General features: G+C 41.9%; 1 protein-coding gene across 1 annotated transcript in view; it reads right to left on the bottom strand.

Moving 5' to 3' along the window:
* Window positions 1-14,874, bottom strand: part of VWA3B (von Willebrand factor A domain containing 3B) — a 250,393-nt gene that overhangs the window by 25,991 nt on the left and 209,528 nt on the right. The window contains 2 exon segments of the mRNA XM_050755024.1: window positions 1,979-2,103; window positions 9,498-9,609. Coding sequence (XP_050610981.1) covers window positions 1,979-2,103; window positions 9,498-9,609 — 237 coding nt within the window.

Raw genomic sequence — 14,874 nt, 5'->3', positions numbered from 1 at the left:
ATAGGGTCCCACCCTGATAGGGTCCCACCCTGCCAATTCCGGGAAACAACCTCATGGGGTCCCACCCTGCCAATTCCGGGGGTCCCACCCTGCCTCGAAGTTCCCGGAATCAACAACTCCAGGAAAAAAAACCTCATAAGGTCCTGCTCTAACCAATTAGCATAAGACACCTTGCTCAGGCCATAGACAGACCCAATTACCACGCGCCTAAAGCTTTGTTTGAATTTCGCGCCCTAAGCTGTGTTTGAACTTGTATTTGCCTATATAAACAGCCTGTAACAAGCAGTCGGGGTCCCAGGGCCAACTTAGAGCTTGGGACCCTAGCGCGCTAGTAATAAATAACTCTCTGCTGTGAATCTCGTGTCGGTGATCCTTCGCGGCGACCCCTGCCCAGGAGGGAATCGACAGTTCGGTTCCAACAGTTTAATGTCGCTCTAAAGCACACACCCAGAATCCATGGGTAGAAGTCACAAATGGAGAATTTGCAGGAGAAAAAGTATCTTGTGGAGGGATATGCGGAGGCTGCGGGCCCTCGTGCATCGTCAGGGGACGACAGCACGGTTGGGGGCCAGGGCTCTGACTCGGAAGCAGCAACAGGCCCGAGGATAAATTCTCCAATTCCCCCTCCAGCGCTTCTCCTCCAGGCTCACAATGGGCAAGACACAGCAGCAGGGTGCTCTGCAAGGATTTCCCTCTACTCTGGGCCTTGAAGCTGGAATTAGGACCGTGGCAAAAGGATGAGCCAGACACAGCACAGCTTTTATGAGTTTGTGACCAGATGAGAACACATTAGTCTGGCTCATCCGAGGCAGAAGAACAGGGTCTGGAGTCAAGGAACTTAAGGTCAATTTGTGCTGACTTTCTAAGGCTGAATCAAGGGAAGCACCAAGTCTGGGGCAGGGAATCTGGGGCCCATTCATGATAATTTCCTAAAGTTAAATCAAAGGGAAAACATCTGGATCTGGGGCAGGGAACCTAAGACCAATCACCACGAACTTCTTAAAGCTAAACCAAAAGGAAAAACCCCATCACCCGGCGACGGGTAGCAAAGGATGAAAGGCCAGTCTCCCTGCAACCCTCCCCTTCCACCCCGGCTCAGAGGGAAAGGGAGTGTGCCTTGGATTGCCCAGAGGCCAAGCAGGGGTCATCCCTTCATCTGCACAGGGGCCAATTCACCTCAGCCTTTAATTAGCCACAGACCAAATCCTTCGTCCAGAAAAGCGGTAGTCCATAGGGACCTCAAAAGGAGTATTTAAAACCCAGAAATCTTTGTAACGGCGCCCTTGTGTCTCTTGCAGCCCATTCCCACTCTGTGGAGTGCTTTCTCACTTTAATAAATCCCTGCTTTCGCTGCTTCATTCCTGTGTTCCATTCCTCTGTTACTTTATTTGTGCATATTGTTTAATTCTTTGTTCAAAACACCAAGGACCTGGACAACTCATACTCACAGCCTTTCTTCCAGTAACACATGTGTGGAATGCACATTTGGGGTAACTGTGCATTACGACATCACCGTCTGACATCAGCTGATTACAGTGCCAAGGAAAATGCTACCTCTGCCCTTGTTATTATGTAATAGAATGGAATGGAATGGAGTGGAGTGGCATGGCATGGCATGGAATAGTATAGAATAGAATTTTTTGCAGTAAAAAGTGTCCACAATACTGGCAGCTACAGCAATGCCCTTTCCTCAACCTCTATTGTCTTGTAGAGGGACAAGGACCTCAAGGTGCAATGCAAACAAGCCTGTGTAGCCCTGAGCTACATAACAAGGAGTTGGCAGGTCAGCGTCACGAGCAAAGAAATCGCCAGGCGACGGGTCCCAGAACAGGGGCCGTGGTTCTCTCTGCCCAAACACACCCTCCCTGCAGGAGCCTGTGTAGGTTCAGCAAAGGGCCAAACAGTGGCCTTGGCGTTCTCGATTATCCAGAACTCTGTGGATGGTGAAAGGGGCCAGAACACATCAGGGACTGGGTACCTGGAGCAGTGGGCAGGGCATGGCGCCCCCCACAGGCATGATGAAGGAGGTGGACACGACCTTGGTGTCTCCATACCTGAAGCTCACCAGTGCTTGGGTGCGGCTCACACACTTCTTCACAACCCCTGCAAGGAATCAAAGAAAACATAAAATGTAAAGACAAATAACATCCCTTCCCATAGGCTTGTGCCATCTTTCCGGCCACACTGAGTTATAACACTTTGCCTGTTTAAATCAGTGTGCCCCTGTGATTTCTCCAGCAGATAATGTTGGGTACCACAGGATGCCTACTGGGTTGACCAACTCAAAATGGTGATGCACATGCCTGGTCTGGGCACCCGCTGAGATGAGAACTGGCGAGAATGGACGAGATCTGTTCATCCTGCACCATCAGCCTCCGTCCTGACAGGGACATGCATCCTGGAAATAAAGATCCTCTTCCCAAACACCTCCTACCACCTGATATTTTCATTTACTTTAGCCCTATTTTCTTCCATAATACTTAAAGATAGAAAATACATGTTGTTAATTAAATTGTGAAAGTATAAAGGAAATATAAACTCCTATCCAAATCGGCTTTTCATCTGACTAGACTGACCATAATCGGCTTCCCCAAAATGTGCAGCTGAAAGGAACACAGAAAAAAGAAGTAAGGCTGGACGTGGTGGCTCACGCCTGTAATCCCATAACCTTGGGAGGTTGAGGCAGGTGGATCACCTGAGGTCAGGAGTTCGAGACCAGCCTGGCCAACATGGTGAAACCCCATCTCTACTAAAAATACAAAAATTAGTTGGGCATGGTGGCACATGCCTGTAATCCCAGCTACTCGGGAGGCCGAGGCAGGAGAATCACTTGAACCTGGGAGGCGGAGGTTGCAGTGAGCTGAGATTGCATCATTGCACTCCAGCCTGGGGGACAAGAGCGAAATTATGTCTTAAAAAAAAAAAAAAAAAAAAAAAAAAAAAAAAAGAAAGAAAGAAAGAAAAGAAAAGAAAAAAGACATAAGAAGTTTCTTTTTTAGTTATACTGAAGGAGTGCATGATAGATACATAAGGTTGGTGTAAAAGTAGTTGTGGTTTTTGCCATTAAAAAAAATGACCGAAACCACAATTACTTTTGCACCAGCCTAATATATATACATATATATATATACACACATACATATATTATTTAATTATATAATAATTTTGTTATACCTTTCAATATAATTATTAGAATAGATTATCATTCTAGGAAAAGAAAATACCTGTGTTAAGATGCACATTTTTTGTCATTTATCTGACTTGAAATTTATCTTCCCATTAAAAAGGGATTCTGAACATTAAGGGGGAGATGATGACGTTGGACACCTCCCCTGGCAGTATCAGCTGCTCACGGGCCCTGATGGAGACAGAAATGAGCGTGGGCATCCTGGGTTCCCCAGCACGTGCTGCAGCGGCTCCCCGGTCCCGGCTCACCTGCCTGCTGAGCAAAGCCCTGTGTCCTCTCATGGGGCAAAGAGACAGCTGCTGATTTTCATCTTGATCCATGTGTCTTGTTTTAAATGGCCAAAGGAATGAATTTTTTTTGCAAAATATGCACACTCAGGCCAGCTTACCATTGTGTGTTTTCTGATCAGACTGAAATGTTTAATTTGGGTTTTGAAATATTTACACATTATTCACACATTTTCTACCATAAACTGGCTTTACCCTTTTAATCAGAAAAATAAATACTACCTTTTAGAAACAATTTCTATTCTGGAAACAAGAGCCGCTCCTGATTGAGAATCAGGGAACTTGTCTCCTGCCACGCACTGTGTTGCCCCACGTTCCTCCCACGGCCCCGGGGAAGGGTCTGGGCTGCCACCACAGCCACATTGGCCCATGTGACTCTCTTCAAATCCTCAGCCTTTGGGACTTAGCAGTATCCAGTATCAAAACTGCTAGGCAGCTTTTCAGTTGTTTGCCTAAATTGAGAAGTTGTGACAGAGACTGTGTAGCCAACGAAGCCTAAACCATTGATCACTGACTTTCTTCTTTGGACCTAAACTTTTTGGACCCTTATGATGACTTCTTTTTAGTTCCTTTAATTCAGCTTCCTTCTCTGTAAAATCTCTGTAGATGTGAGTCTTTGTTCATCTCCAGAAATGAGCACAGTTTCTTATGGTCTGTCTTCAATCTGGCCTCGCGGGCCCTGCACTCTGGGCAGCTGGAGGGCCCAGGACTGGCCTGTCCCACTACTGCTAAGCCTCTGTACCTGCTCCTTCTCCATCTAATTAAGGGATTGCTACCATTTCTTGTGTCCTGATTCAAGATCAGCTCCAATTTTTGGCTTGCCTTACCCTGTAGTTTCTCTCTGTCTTCAGCCTTGAGAGGTGAGGCTGTGTCTCCCAGCTCTGAAATCTCTTGGACCTGCTTGAGGTCCTGGGCTCTGGAGGCTGGCCAAGCTGAAGAGCCTCCACTGCCTCCCCTCTTTCTCTGGGTGGAGACTGGCGGGCCCAGAGCCTCCACTGCCCCCCCTTTCTCTGGGTGGCGGCTGGCGGGCCCAGAGCCTCCACTGCCTCCCCTCTTTCTCTGGGTGGAGACTGGCGGGCCCAGAGCCTCCACTGCCCCCCCTTTCTCTGGGTGGCGGCTGGCGGGCCCAGAGCCTCCCTGGGGATGAGCTGGCTCCCTGCCTCAGTCAGGGTTGCCCTATATTCAGCTGGAGGAAGGGCCTGTGTTCCTACAGAGGCCTTCAGCAAAAATGCTGCGGGTGCTCAGGGCTCAGAGAATTGATGTCACAATCTGAGTAAACAGTGGAAGTCAGTTTGTGTGGTGAAAGATGCATGAATGGTTCTGAACCTTTGCTCCAAACAGATTTTCTCAGGCTGGAGACTGGATTTTTTTTTTTTTTTTAAACCTTTTTTTTTTAGAACCTTCTGATATATAAAGCCCGGCTTGAATTCCATCTCTTCAAAAAGGCTTTCGCTCTGCTCCAGTCACAGCGTCCCTCCAGCGGCCCACTCCTGGGCAGTGTCATCCTTCACCGTCCTTGTGTCCGCTCCTCCTTCCAGTCTTGGAGGTTTCCTTTCTACCCGCCGTGCGGACTGTTGCTGCTTTGACTTGCTGTGAGAAGTTCTCAGCTGCCGTGAAACAGAAAGCAGCTCCCCGTCCCCGGGAGAGGAGGCAGTGTTTATCCCTACTCCTAGGAGGAGCTCTCACGTGGGACGAAGAAAAACTCTTTCCGCAGAATCAGCAAAGGGCTGTACATCATCACATTTAATCTACACAGCAACTTACGAACGGTTTCATTGTTTTAAATCCCGTTGGAGAAGACAGGGACGCTGAGGTGCAGGGAAACAAAGTGACTGCAGTCGGGTGGCCAGCAGAGGCAAGAGGCAGAATTCAAATACATGAAAACACAGGATTTTTTGACCTGAGCTCATTACACTTGAGGAAGCGTTCCGTTTTGTCCCCCTTTCCTTCATGATAACTTGTCCTTATGGCATAGTGCAGAAATCACCGGGGATTTCCTGAAGTAAAATGCTGCTTCTCACAGAACCACAGGAAGGATGACCCAATTTCCACAGATAATGATTTCAAACAAGGGTTGAAAATGTGTCTTCCTCCTTGTCTTTCGGCATCCAGATAAGCCAGGCTATCGCTCTGTACAACACAGTCATTTCCTCAACTGGATCACCCACACTGACCCCTGGAATAACGCTGGCCACAGGGAAATCCCCACCGCAATCCCAACGACGGTGGCAACAGCCCGCCCGGCCAGCTCTGCTTCCGCGTGGACCTGGCTTCATATAGTGGACACCACAATCCAGTGACTCCAATCTTGCCTTCTGCTGAGGTGCATTTTAAAGTGAGCTGTTTTTTACTAAAAATGTTTAGGAGGTTTTGAACAATAGTTATCAGAAAAGGAGCCACCAAGGACGTCATGCCTGTGCTCTGCAAAATTCTTTTTGGCCTTCTTTTTTTTTTTTTTTTTTCCGTGAGGGAAAATAGTGCCTCACAGTGAACGGATGATCTAAATTAACATCACCAGTGAGGGCAGGTGAGCATCACGTGCCTCTAGACTGGATGACCCAGGGGGCCATGACATACTTAGGTAGTATCCTGACAGGGAATGATAACCTGAATCTAATCTAACCCAAATTGAGGGACATTCTATAAAATAACTGGCCTTATGCTTAAATAATGTCACTATCATGAAAGATAATAGGAAAGGCTAAAGAATGGTTCTAGATCAAAGAAGGCTAGAGACATGTCCACTAAATGCAATACATGATTCTGGGCTGAGACCTGTCCTGGAGAAAATAAGTGTGATAAAGGTCATTACTGGGACAATTAACAAAATCAAAATATACAGATTAAATAAAAGTACTATAATAATGTTACAGTTTTTGAATTTTCTAACTTTATTGTGGTTATATTAAGAGATTATTCTTACTCTTAATACACACTGATGTGTTAAGGGATAAAGTAACATGATAAATGTTGCCTAATTTCTAAGAGTTCAGAAAAAATAAGATGTGTGTATGTATGTGTGAAGACAGAGAATAAAATAATATATGTGATAAAATATGACCAAATGTTAAAAATTGGCAAATCTGGGTAAAGAGTATACTGGGGTTCTCTGTGTTATTCTTGCGACTTTTCTGAATGTTTGAATTTTTAATAAAAAACAACAATGAAAGTAAAGTTATTCCCAATTAAGGAAAAGATCAGGTGACTGGGGAGAGAGGGCACAAAAACTAGGCTCATGGAGATAACCCAGGCTGAGTCAAAGTTAGTTTACTACTAAGCAAAATTACCGATTATATGACTGAATTCAAATATTTCCTTCAAGTTCATTTATTGAAGTTTAATTACACTGCAAATTAAAAATTCCTGCTTAGTCAGATCCCATGCGGCTGTTGGGAGTATAGTATGTACTTTCTGCCTCTAACTGCACATTAAAAAAATTTTTGTTGTGGCCTCAGGCATTGCACATGGTCATGGTATTAGCCCTGTCTCCTCTACTCCCCCCGGTAGGTCTTTAGAATTTTCTCATCACACAAGCATGGTGCTGGGTAGAAATTTGGGCCATTCTACATTTCTCTGGGGCCTTAGCCAGCAAAGTGACACCAAGCCCCTAACCCAACCATTTAGAATCCAGTCTGTTTTAGGATTTTAGCATTTTCTATTCTCTTTTTTTTTTTTGGAGACAGAGTCTCACTCTGTTGCCCAGGCTAGAGTGTAGTGGCAAGATCTCAGCTCACTGCAACCTCCATCTCCTGGGTTCAAGTGATCTCCTGCCTCAGCCTCCCGAATAGCTGGGATTACAGGTGCCCACCACCACATCCGGCTAATTCTGTATTTTCAGTAGAAACGGGGCTTCACCATGTTGGTCAGGCTGGTCTCGAACTCTCGACCTCAGGTGATCTGCCCGCCTTGGCCTCCCAAAGTGCTGAGATTACAGGCATGAGCCACCGCACCTGGCCTCACTTTTAGCATTTTCATTCGACTACCAGTTTAACCATAAAACCCTTTCCAAGGCTCAAATTCAGAAAATCAAAATTTCGCAAGCAGGGGTAGCCTTCTACAATCACCTCTTAGAAAATCTGCACCCCAGAGAAATGAAAGATTCCCAGCCCTTGTTGTAAAGAAGCGTATCACGCCTTAGCCTACGTGCTCATCCCAAGTGCTGGGATCCACATTTACTCTCGTTCAGGCAACTCCCAAGCACATTTGTCACATTCAAATAACCTGTCCCGCTGTCAGTTGTACATATGTGCCTGCTGGAAACCAAAAATCCTGCTGAAGTACTTTTTTCCCACCTAAAGTATTATTCAATTAAATTTAAATAATAATTATTCTTTTAACTGTTGATAGATAGATCATGCCTATGAAAGGCCAGCTACGTATCTGCAATGTAATCTTTTTTTTTTTGAGACAGAGTCTCACTTGGTCGCCTAGGCTGGAGTGCAGTGGCGTGATCTCACTGCAACCTCTGCCTCCCAGGTTCAAGCGATTCTCCTGGCTCAGTCTCCCGAGTAGCTGGGATTACAGGTGCCCGGCTAATTTTTTTTTTTTTTTTAAGTAGAGATGAGGTTTCACCACATTGGCCAGGCTGGTCTTGAACTCCTGACCTCAAGTGATCCTCCAGCCTCGGCCTCCCAAAGTGCTGGGATTACAGGTGTGACCCACCACACCAACCCTGCAACGTAATCATTTTGCCTGACAGAGCTTCCTCAAGGTTTTCTCCCAGTTCCCTTTTCCCTACGGACCCTTCCCATGATTTCATTCATGACTTTTGTGGTTATGTCTCCCAAATCTCTATCTCCAGACTCTAGACCCACATCTCCAATTGCTTCTCTGACATCTGCCTCTGGGCATCTTGCAGGCACCTGCAATTCGTCATGTCGCAGACACATCTCATTGTCTTTCTGTCCACACCACCACCTCCTGTAGGTACCACTATCTATCTACTGCCCCAAGCCAGGGGCCAGAGAGACACCCTAACCCCTTGGCATCCAGTCTTCACACAGCAGTGGGAGCCAGCTTTCGAAAACTTCAAATGTGATTGTGTTTCTCACTGCTTTAAATGTGGCTCTCATTGCCCTGAGGCTAAAGTGCAAATCCTCAATATGACCCTTTATGCATAGGCCTATGCTTACCTCTCTGAAGAGGTTTACTATTTCCACCCTTCCTTCTCATTTTAAGTTCCAGCCAGAATCAATTTTATTTCTCCAGATATAGATGTTTTTCTTCGTTTCTAAGTCTTCACACATATTATTGTCACCATCCATGAAACTCTCTTCATACCTCCACCCCCTGCTGAATTGCAACTGGCTGATTCCTTCAGGGACCACTCCCCCAGGAAGTCTGGGGCAAACCTCTGAGGCCCAGCTATCCCGGTCTCATGGCCCTTCCTCCAACACACATGTGCACTCCACTCTGAGGCCTGGGCACCGCTGTTGTTCCTGCTTAGAACTCTCTTCCCCAGATAACCTCATGGCTTGCCCCACCTCTTTTAAGTCCTTATTCATATGTCACCTTCCCCAGGAGCTCTTAATTAACCACCAGATATAGAATCACAACCCTCACCCCGACATTCTCAACCCCATTTGTGGCTTGATTTTTCTCTATGGCACTGTATCTGACATATCACATATTTTATCTGTTTATTTCATTGCTTGTCTGTCTCCTTTAAGATGTCATCTCCAAAAAGCAAGAATGTTCATCTGTTTGCTCATACTATTAGACCAGTACTTTCAAAATATTACATACATACAATGCAGTAGATGGGTAATAAAAATTTATTTACTAAAAAATGAGAAATTAAAATAAGTGCATTTTTTTTCTGGCTACTTTTTTGGGGGACCAAATATGCTCATTTCATAAGCTGGCCAGAGATATTTCACTTCTCTTCTCTGTGAAAAGTGGACTAGCTCAGGCCAGCTCGTGAAATGTCAGTGTTCTAGCAAAAGCACAGGTTGAAACTTCTTTTCCCCAATATCAAATTATTTAACAAAAGCTTCACAAAATTAAAAAAAAAAAAAACCTACCTGGAAAATAAAAGCCATTTTCATCACATCTTGCAATAACCTTCTGTCCTTTGAGGGGATCGGGTCTTTTTGATTTGGTTTTCTTTGTTGGATTTCCTTGCAATTTCTGTTGCTGAAAAAGACAAAACAGGAATAACTGATGAGAAAAACTGAATGCAGATGGTGAAAATGATAGATACTGGTTAGCCTAGTGATATGGTTTGGCTCTGCATCCCCACCCAAATCTCATGTTGAATTATAAGTTCCAATGTTGGAGGTGGGGCCTGGTGGGAGGTGGTTGGATCATGGGGGTGATTTAGCACCATTCCCCTAGTGCTGTTCTTGTGATAAAGTTATCAAAAGATCTGGTTGTTTGAAAGTGTGTGGCCCCTCCCCTTTCACTCTCTCTCTCATGCTGGCCATGTGAAGATGTGCTTGCTTCCCCTTTGCCTTCTGCCATGATTGTAAGTTTCCGATGGCGTCCCCAGTTGTGCCTCCTGTACAGCCTATGAACTGAGAGTCAATTAAACCTCTTTTCTTCATAAATTACCCAGTCTCAGGTAGTTCTTTATAGCAATGTAGAAGAAGCAGACTAATATACCTGAAATTTTCTACTGAGAACCACATTACAGAAGAATTACAGAATATTCCTTTACTATATACTCCCTTTGGAGCCCTTTCTGCTTTATGTTAATTAAATGTTACTATTTTGGCAAGGGCAATATCTGCCCTCCACAACTTTTATACTTTAGCTCAAGGTACAAGGAGAACTGGATGAATAATTGAAGAAAAGGTAAATAAAGAAAAATTATATATACAACTAGAATTCCTGAGAGCAAAGACTACACCAGCACCATGACCAGCACTGCTGCCTTCCTAGAACAGTGAAAGGTAAAGGGGCCCTTCAACAGAAGAGTCCACTAACAACTTTGAGAGAGACAAGCATTGAAACATAGTGCTTTACAGAAATTCAATATCCCAGCCTACCTCTTCAGGACAAAGGAGAACCTTTATGATCGCTGACTTGCAAAGAGGAAAGAAGTCCATGGGCTGAGATTGGCTAATAAATGAATTATCCTCATTCCTTCTATCTCCTGGTTGATGCAACAGTGGATGCTAGAAGTCGGTGGGTCAGAGCTTTCAAAGTTCTGAGAGAAAATAACTTTCAATCTAGAATTCTAAACCCAGGCAAACTATCAATCAAATGGAGAAACAAAACATTTCTAGTCATATCCCTAGGTAGAAACTTTCCCTTCCCATACATCCTACATTAGGAAGTTACTTGAAAATGTGCTTTTCCAGTAAGAATGACATGTCTGCACAAGTCACAGACAGCAGGAGGTCTCCCAGGAAAAAAAAGGACTTAGAAATCTTGGAAATATATGCATACATATATACAAGCATGCATATATATATCTAACATATGCAAGAATAATGATTCAAACAAGTAACATAATTTTAAATACTGAGCGAGAAAACGTAAAGAAATCCTTTTGCTTGACGCTATTAACATTCTTCAATTGGCCAGCGTATCACATAGGACCTTAAGGAAGGCATATACTCCTGAACTGTGACTTGTCCCAGTATTGAACAATATTTATCCAATCAGAATAGTACAAATACTTTTTTGTGTTCTTTTAAATGAAAAATTTTAAACATGTACTGGGAACCTTTGGAAGGAGTACAGCATTGACAACACGATGGTTTAAGTGTAGCTCTTGAAAGGTTGGAATGAAAGGGGAAAGAAAAAGCATAGATATTACCACCATGTGAACTCAGGAATTGAAGAAGTTATGCAACTTGATAGATCAAGAAGTAGAGGCTTATGTATATTAAATAAAATGTTACAAATGCAGCCAATAGAATAAAAGATAATGTAAATATCCAATATTAGGAGCGGGAGACAAAGAGGGAAGGGATGAGAGTAAAATTATAATTTTTTTCATGTAGTGGAATAAAAAGTTTAAATATAACAAATCATAAAATAGACAACTATATGAAACATGTACTTTGATAAAAATTAATCATTAATCTGGAAATCTCACAGAGGAAAGAGAGGGAGAAGAGAATGCCTTTATTTTCTATATGAATGAATCAAAGTCCTGGACTACCCCTAAGGTACACATGCGCAGAAAACACTCAAAGCAGCACAGCAAAGGCTTTGAGAACTGAACTACAGTGTAAACCATTGCCCAAGTCCCAGATTACCAGTATAAACCTTGAGGGATGCATGCAGGCTTAAGCTGTGAATAGCACAGCCTTCTAAAAGTGAACTGACATGGAAACCACTGCCCACAGACGGGAAGGCAGAGCTTGTGGTCTCAACCTAACCAAGTCTGATGGAAAAAAATTAAATCTCCTTCAGAGAATTTAAACAGGATCCAGAATCTTAAAACATAATATTCAAAATATTCAAAATGTCCATTATACAATAAAAAAAATTCAACAAACAAAAAAGCAAGCAAATATGACCAATTCTCAAGGTAAAAGGCAATCAATAGAGTCCCAAATTGGGAAGACTCGGATATTGGAATGATCAGATAAGGACCTTAAATTAGCAATTAGAACCATAGTCTATGAGATAAAGGGTAAATACTCTTGAAATAAATGGCAAGGTAGTTTTTCGTTTCAGCAGAGAAATAGAAACTATTAAATAAAAATGGAAATTTTTGAAGTGAAATATATAATATCTGGAAGGACTCAGTAGCAGAAATGATAGAATTGATATAACAGAAGACAGAGACAATGTACTCTAAGACAAAACAATAGAATGTATCCAATTTGAAGAATGCAGAGGAATAAGACAAAACAATAGAATGTATCCAATTTGAAGAATGCAGAGGAATAAGACAAAACAATAGAATGTATCCAATTTGAAGAATGCAGAGGAATAAGACAAAACAATAGAATGTATCCAATTTGAAGAATGCAGAGGAATAAGACAAAACAATAGAATGTATCCAATTTGAAGAATGCAGAGGAATAAGACAAAACAATAGAATGTATCCAATTTGAAGAATGCAGAGGAATAAGACAAAACAATAGAATGTATCCAATTTGAAGAATGCAGAGGAATAAGACAAAACAATAGAATGTATCCAATTTGAAGAATGCAGAGGAATAAGACAAAACAATAGAATGTATCCAATTTGAAGAATGCAGAGGAATAAGACAAAACAATAGAATGTATCCAATTTGAAGAATGCAGAGGAATAAGACAAAACAATAGAATGTATCCAATTTGAAGAATGCAGAGGAAAAGGAGCTTTAAAAATGAACAAGGTCCTTTTCCTGCTACAGATAATTTCTTCAAAGACCAGCTCAGTTATAACCTGTCTGGAATGATGTCACCCCCAGGAAATTTCAGAAAAAGAAAGGAAAAGATTGTTTTGTTATTTCCAAATGGCACTGCATGAATCAAAGTTGGAGTGAATGTCATGGCTATGTCTACTACATGCAGAAACTATTAGCATCATTTTGACTTGTAAGGTACAACTCTAAAGTTTCATTTTTTAATGTTTGATGACTGTTAATAGAAATATCCAATCCCCATTCATCTCTCCCTCCAAAATCCCCCGTAGCCTTTATTCCATCATCCAGAATAGTCGTTATTTTTAATTCCCAATCAATTTGAGGACAAATGTTCTTGTAAAATATGTTAAAATAAATTACTAGAAAAATGAAATAACATAGCAGAGAAAGAGCTTGAGTTCTAAGTAAAATCTATTTAAGGATTCTGAAAAGCAAACATGTAGTGGTAAAAGGGTTGGGAAAGAAGACAAGAACGCAAAGTACCACCAAGCTAGTGGTGGGTAATTTACCATTTGTTCCCTCTATTGTCTCCTGGCCTGGTCCAAAACCCAGAAGTAGGCACAAGGGTCCAGACAGAGAGAGCGGTAGGAGAATCCTAGAGTTCTAGCTTAATAAATGGAAAAAGGAAATCCTAACACTCAAAAAGAATACAAAAATTGTCCCCTCTTTTTATTCTCCATTCTCACACCTCAGTCACCAAGCAATCCTGTGGCAGTGCAGCAATGTTTTGAGCCCAAAAGTCTGAAGGACGCTAAATCTTCCTGTCTGATTAGTGGCATTGTGATTTTGAGAAGGTGGAGTGAAATCTCATTGTTCTCTCTCTCTCCCTTTCGCTCTCCACCCTCTGTTTGGCTCCAGATGCAAACACAATAAATAGAAGCCACTGAGCTGGGTATACATTAATAAGCCCAGATTTCTGGCTGGAGAACTGAAAAGAGAGGCCATAGGGAACTAGAAATTACTGGCAAGATCATTGATATAGAAAAGAGAAGGGGAAGCACTAACCCAACACCAAACCAGACAAATCCATCACAAGAAAAGGACCCTACAGACCTATATTCCCCATGAATGTAGATGCAAAATCCATAAGAAAATAGAGCAAATGAATCTAGTAACATATAAGAAGGATTATATACAATGGCCAAGTCGGATTTGTCCCTGGAATGCAACACTGGTTTAACACCCATATTAATAGAACAAAAGATAACAATTAATGTAATATACCATATTAATAGGATAAAGGATAAAACCATATGGCTATTTCAATGCATGGAGAAAAAGTATTTGACAAAAATCCAACACACTTTTATGATAAAAACTCAACAAACCAGGCATAGAAGAAAACATTCTCAATTTGAGAAAAGACATCCATGAAAAGCCTACAGTAAATATGATACCCAATTTAGAAAAACTAGATGACTTGCCCTTAAGATCAGAAACAAAGTAAGGCACTCTCACCACTTCTATTCGACATTGTATTTGAGGTTCTAGCCAGTACAATCAGGCAAAAATAAATAAATAAATGTCTCCAGATTGGAACAAGTAAAACTATCTTTATTCATAAATGACATGATTGTATATGCGAAACCTCTAGGGAATTCACCCAAAAACTGCTAGAATTAATTAACAAGTTCAGCAAGGTGTCATGCTACAAGATAAATGTACCAATAAAATCAACTGTGTTTCTATGTATTAGCAATGAACACTCTGAAAATGAAATTAAGGAAAAAATTAATTTATAATAGCATCAAAAAAGAATACATTTAGGAACAAATTTATCAAAATAAGTGGAAGACTTATACACTCAAAACTAAAAAATATCATTGAGAGAAATCAAAGATCTAATAAGTAGAGTGACATACCACGTTCATGGATTGGAAGACTTGATATTATTAAGATAGCCATTTGTTTCAAACTGATATATAGACATTATAATTTATATTAAAATCCCAGAAAGTTTTTTGTTTGCTTGTTTTTGGATTTTCTTTTTTTTGTTGCTGCAGAAATTGAGAAGTTGAATCTAAAATTTACATATAAATGCAGAGGACCCAGATGATCCCCCAAAAAATGTTGACAAAGAACAAAT

The sequence above is a fragment of the Macaca thibetana genome, chromosome 13 (assembly GCF_024542745.1).
Source record: "Macaca thibetana thibetana isolate TM-01 chromosome 13, ASM2454274v1, whole genome shotgun sequence".
In the NCBI taxonomy this organism is placed as follows: Eukaryota; Metazoa; Chordata; class Mammalia; order Primates; family Cercopithecidae; genus Macaca; species Macaca thibetana.
This window is presented reverse-complemented; position numbering and strand designations above follow the sequence as displayed.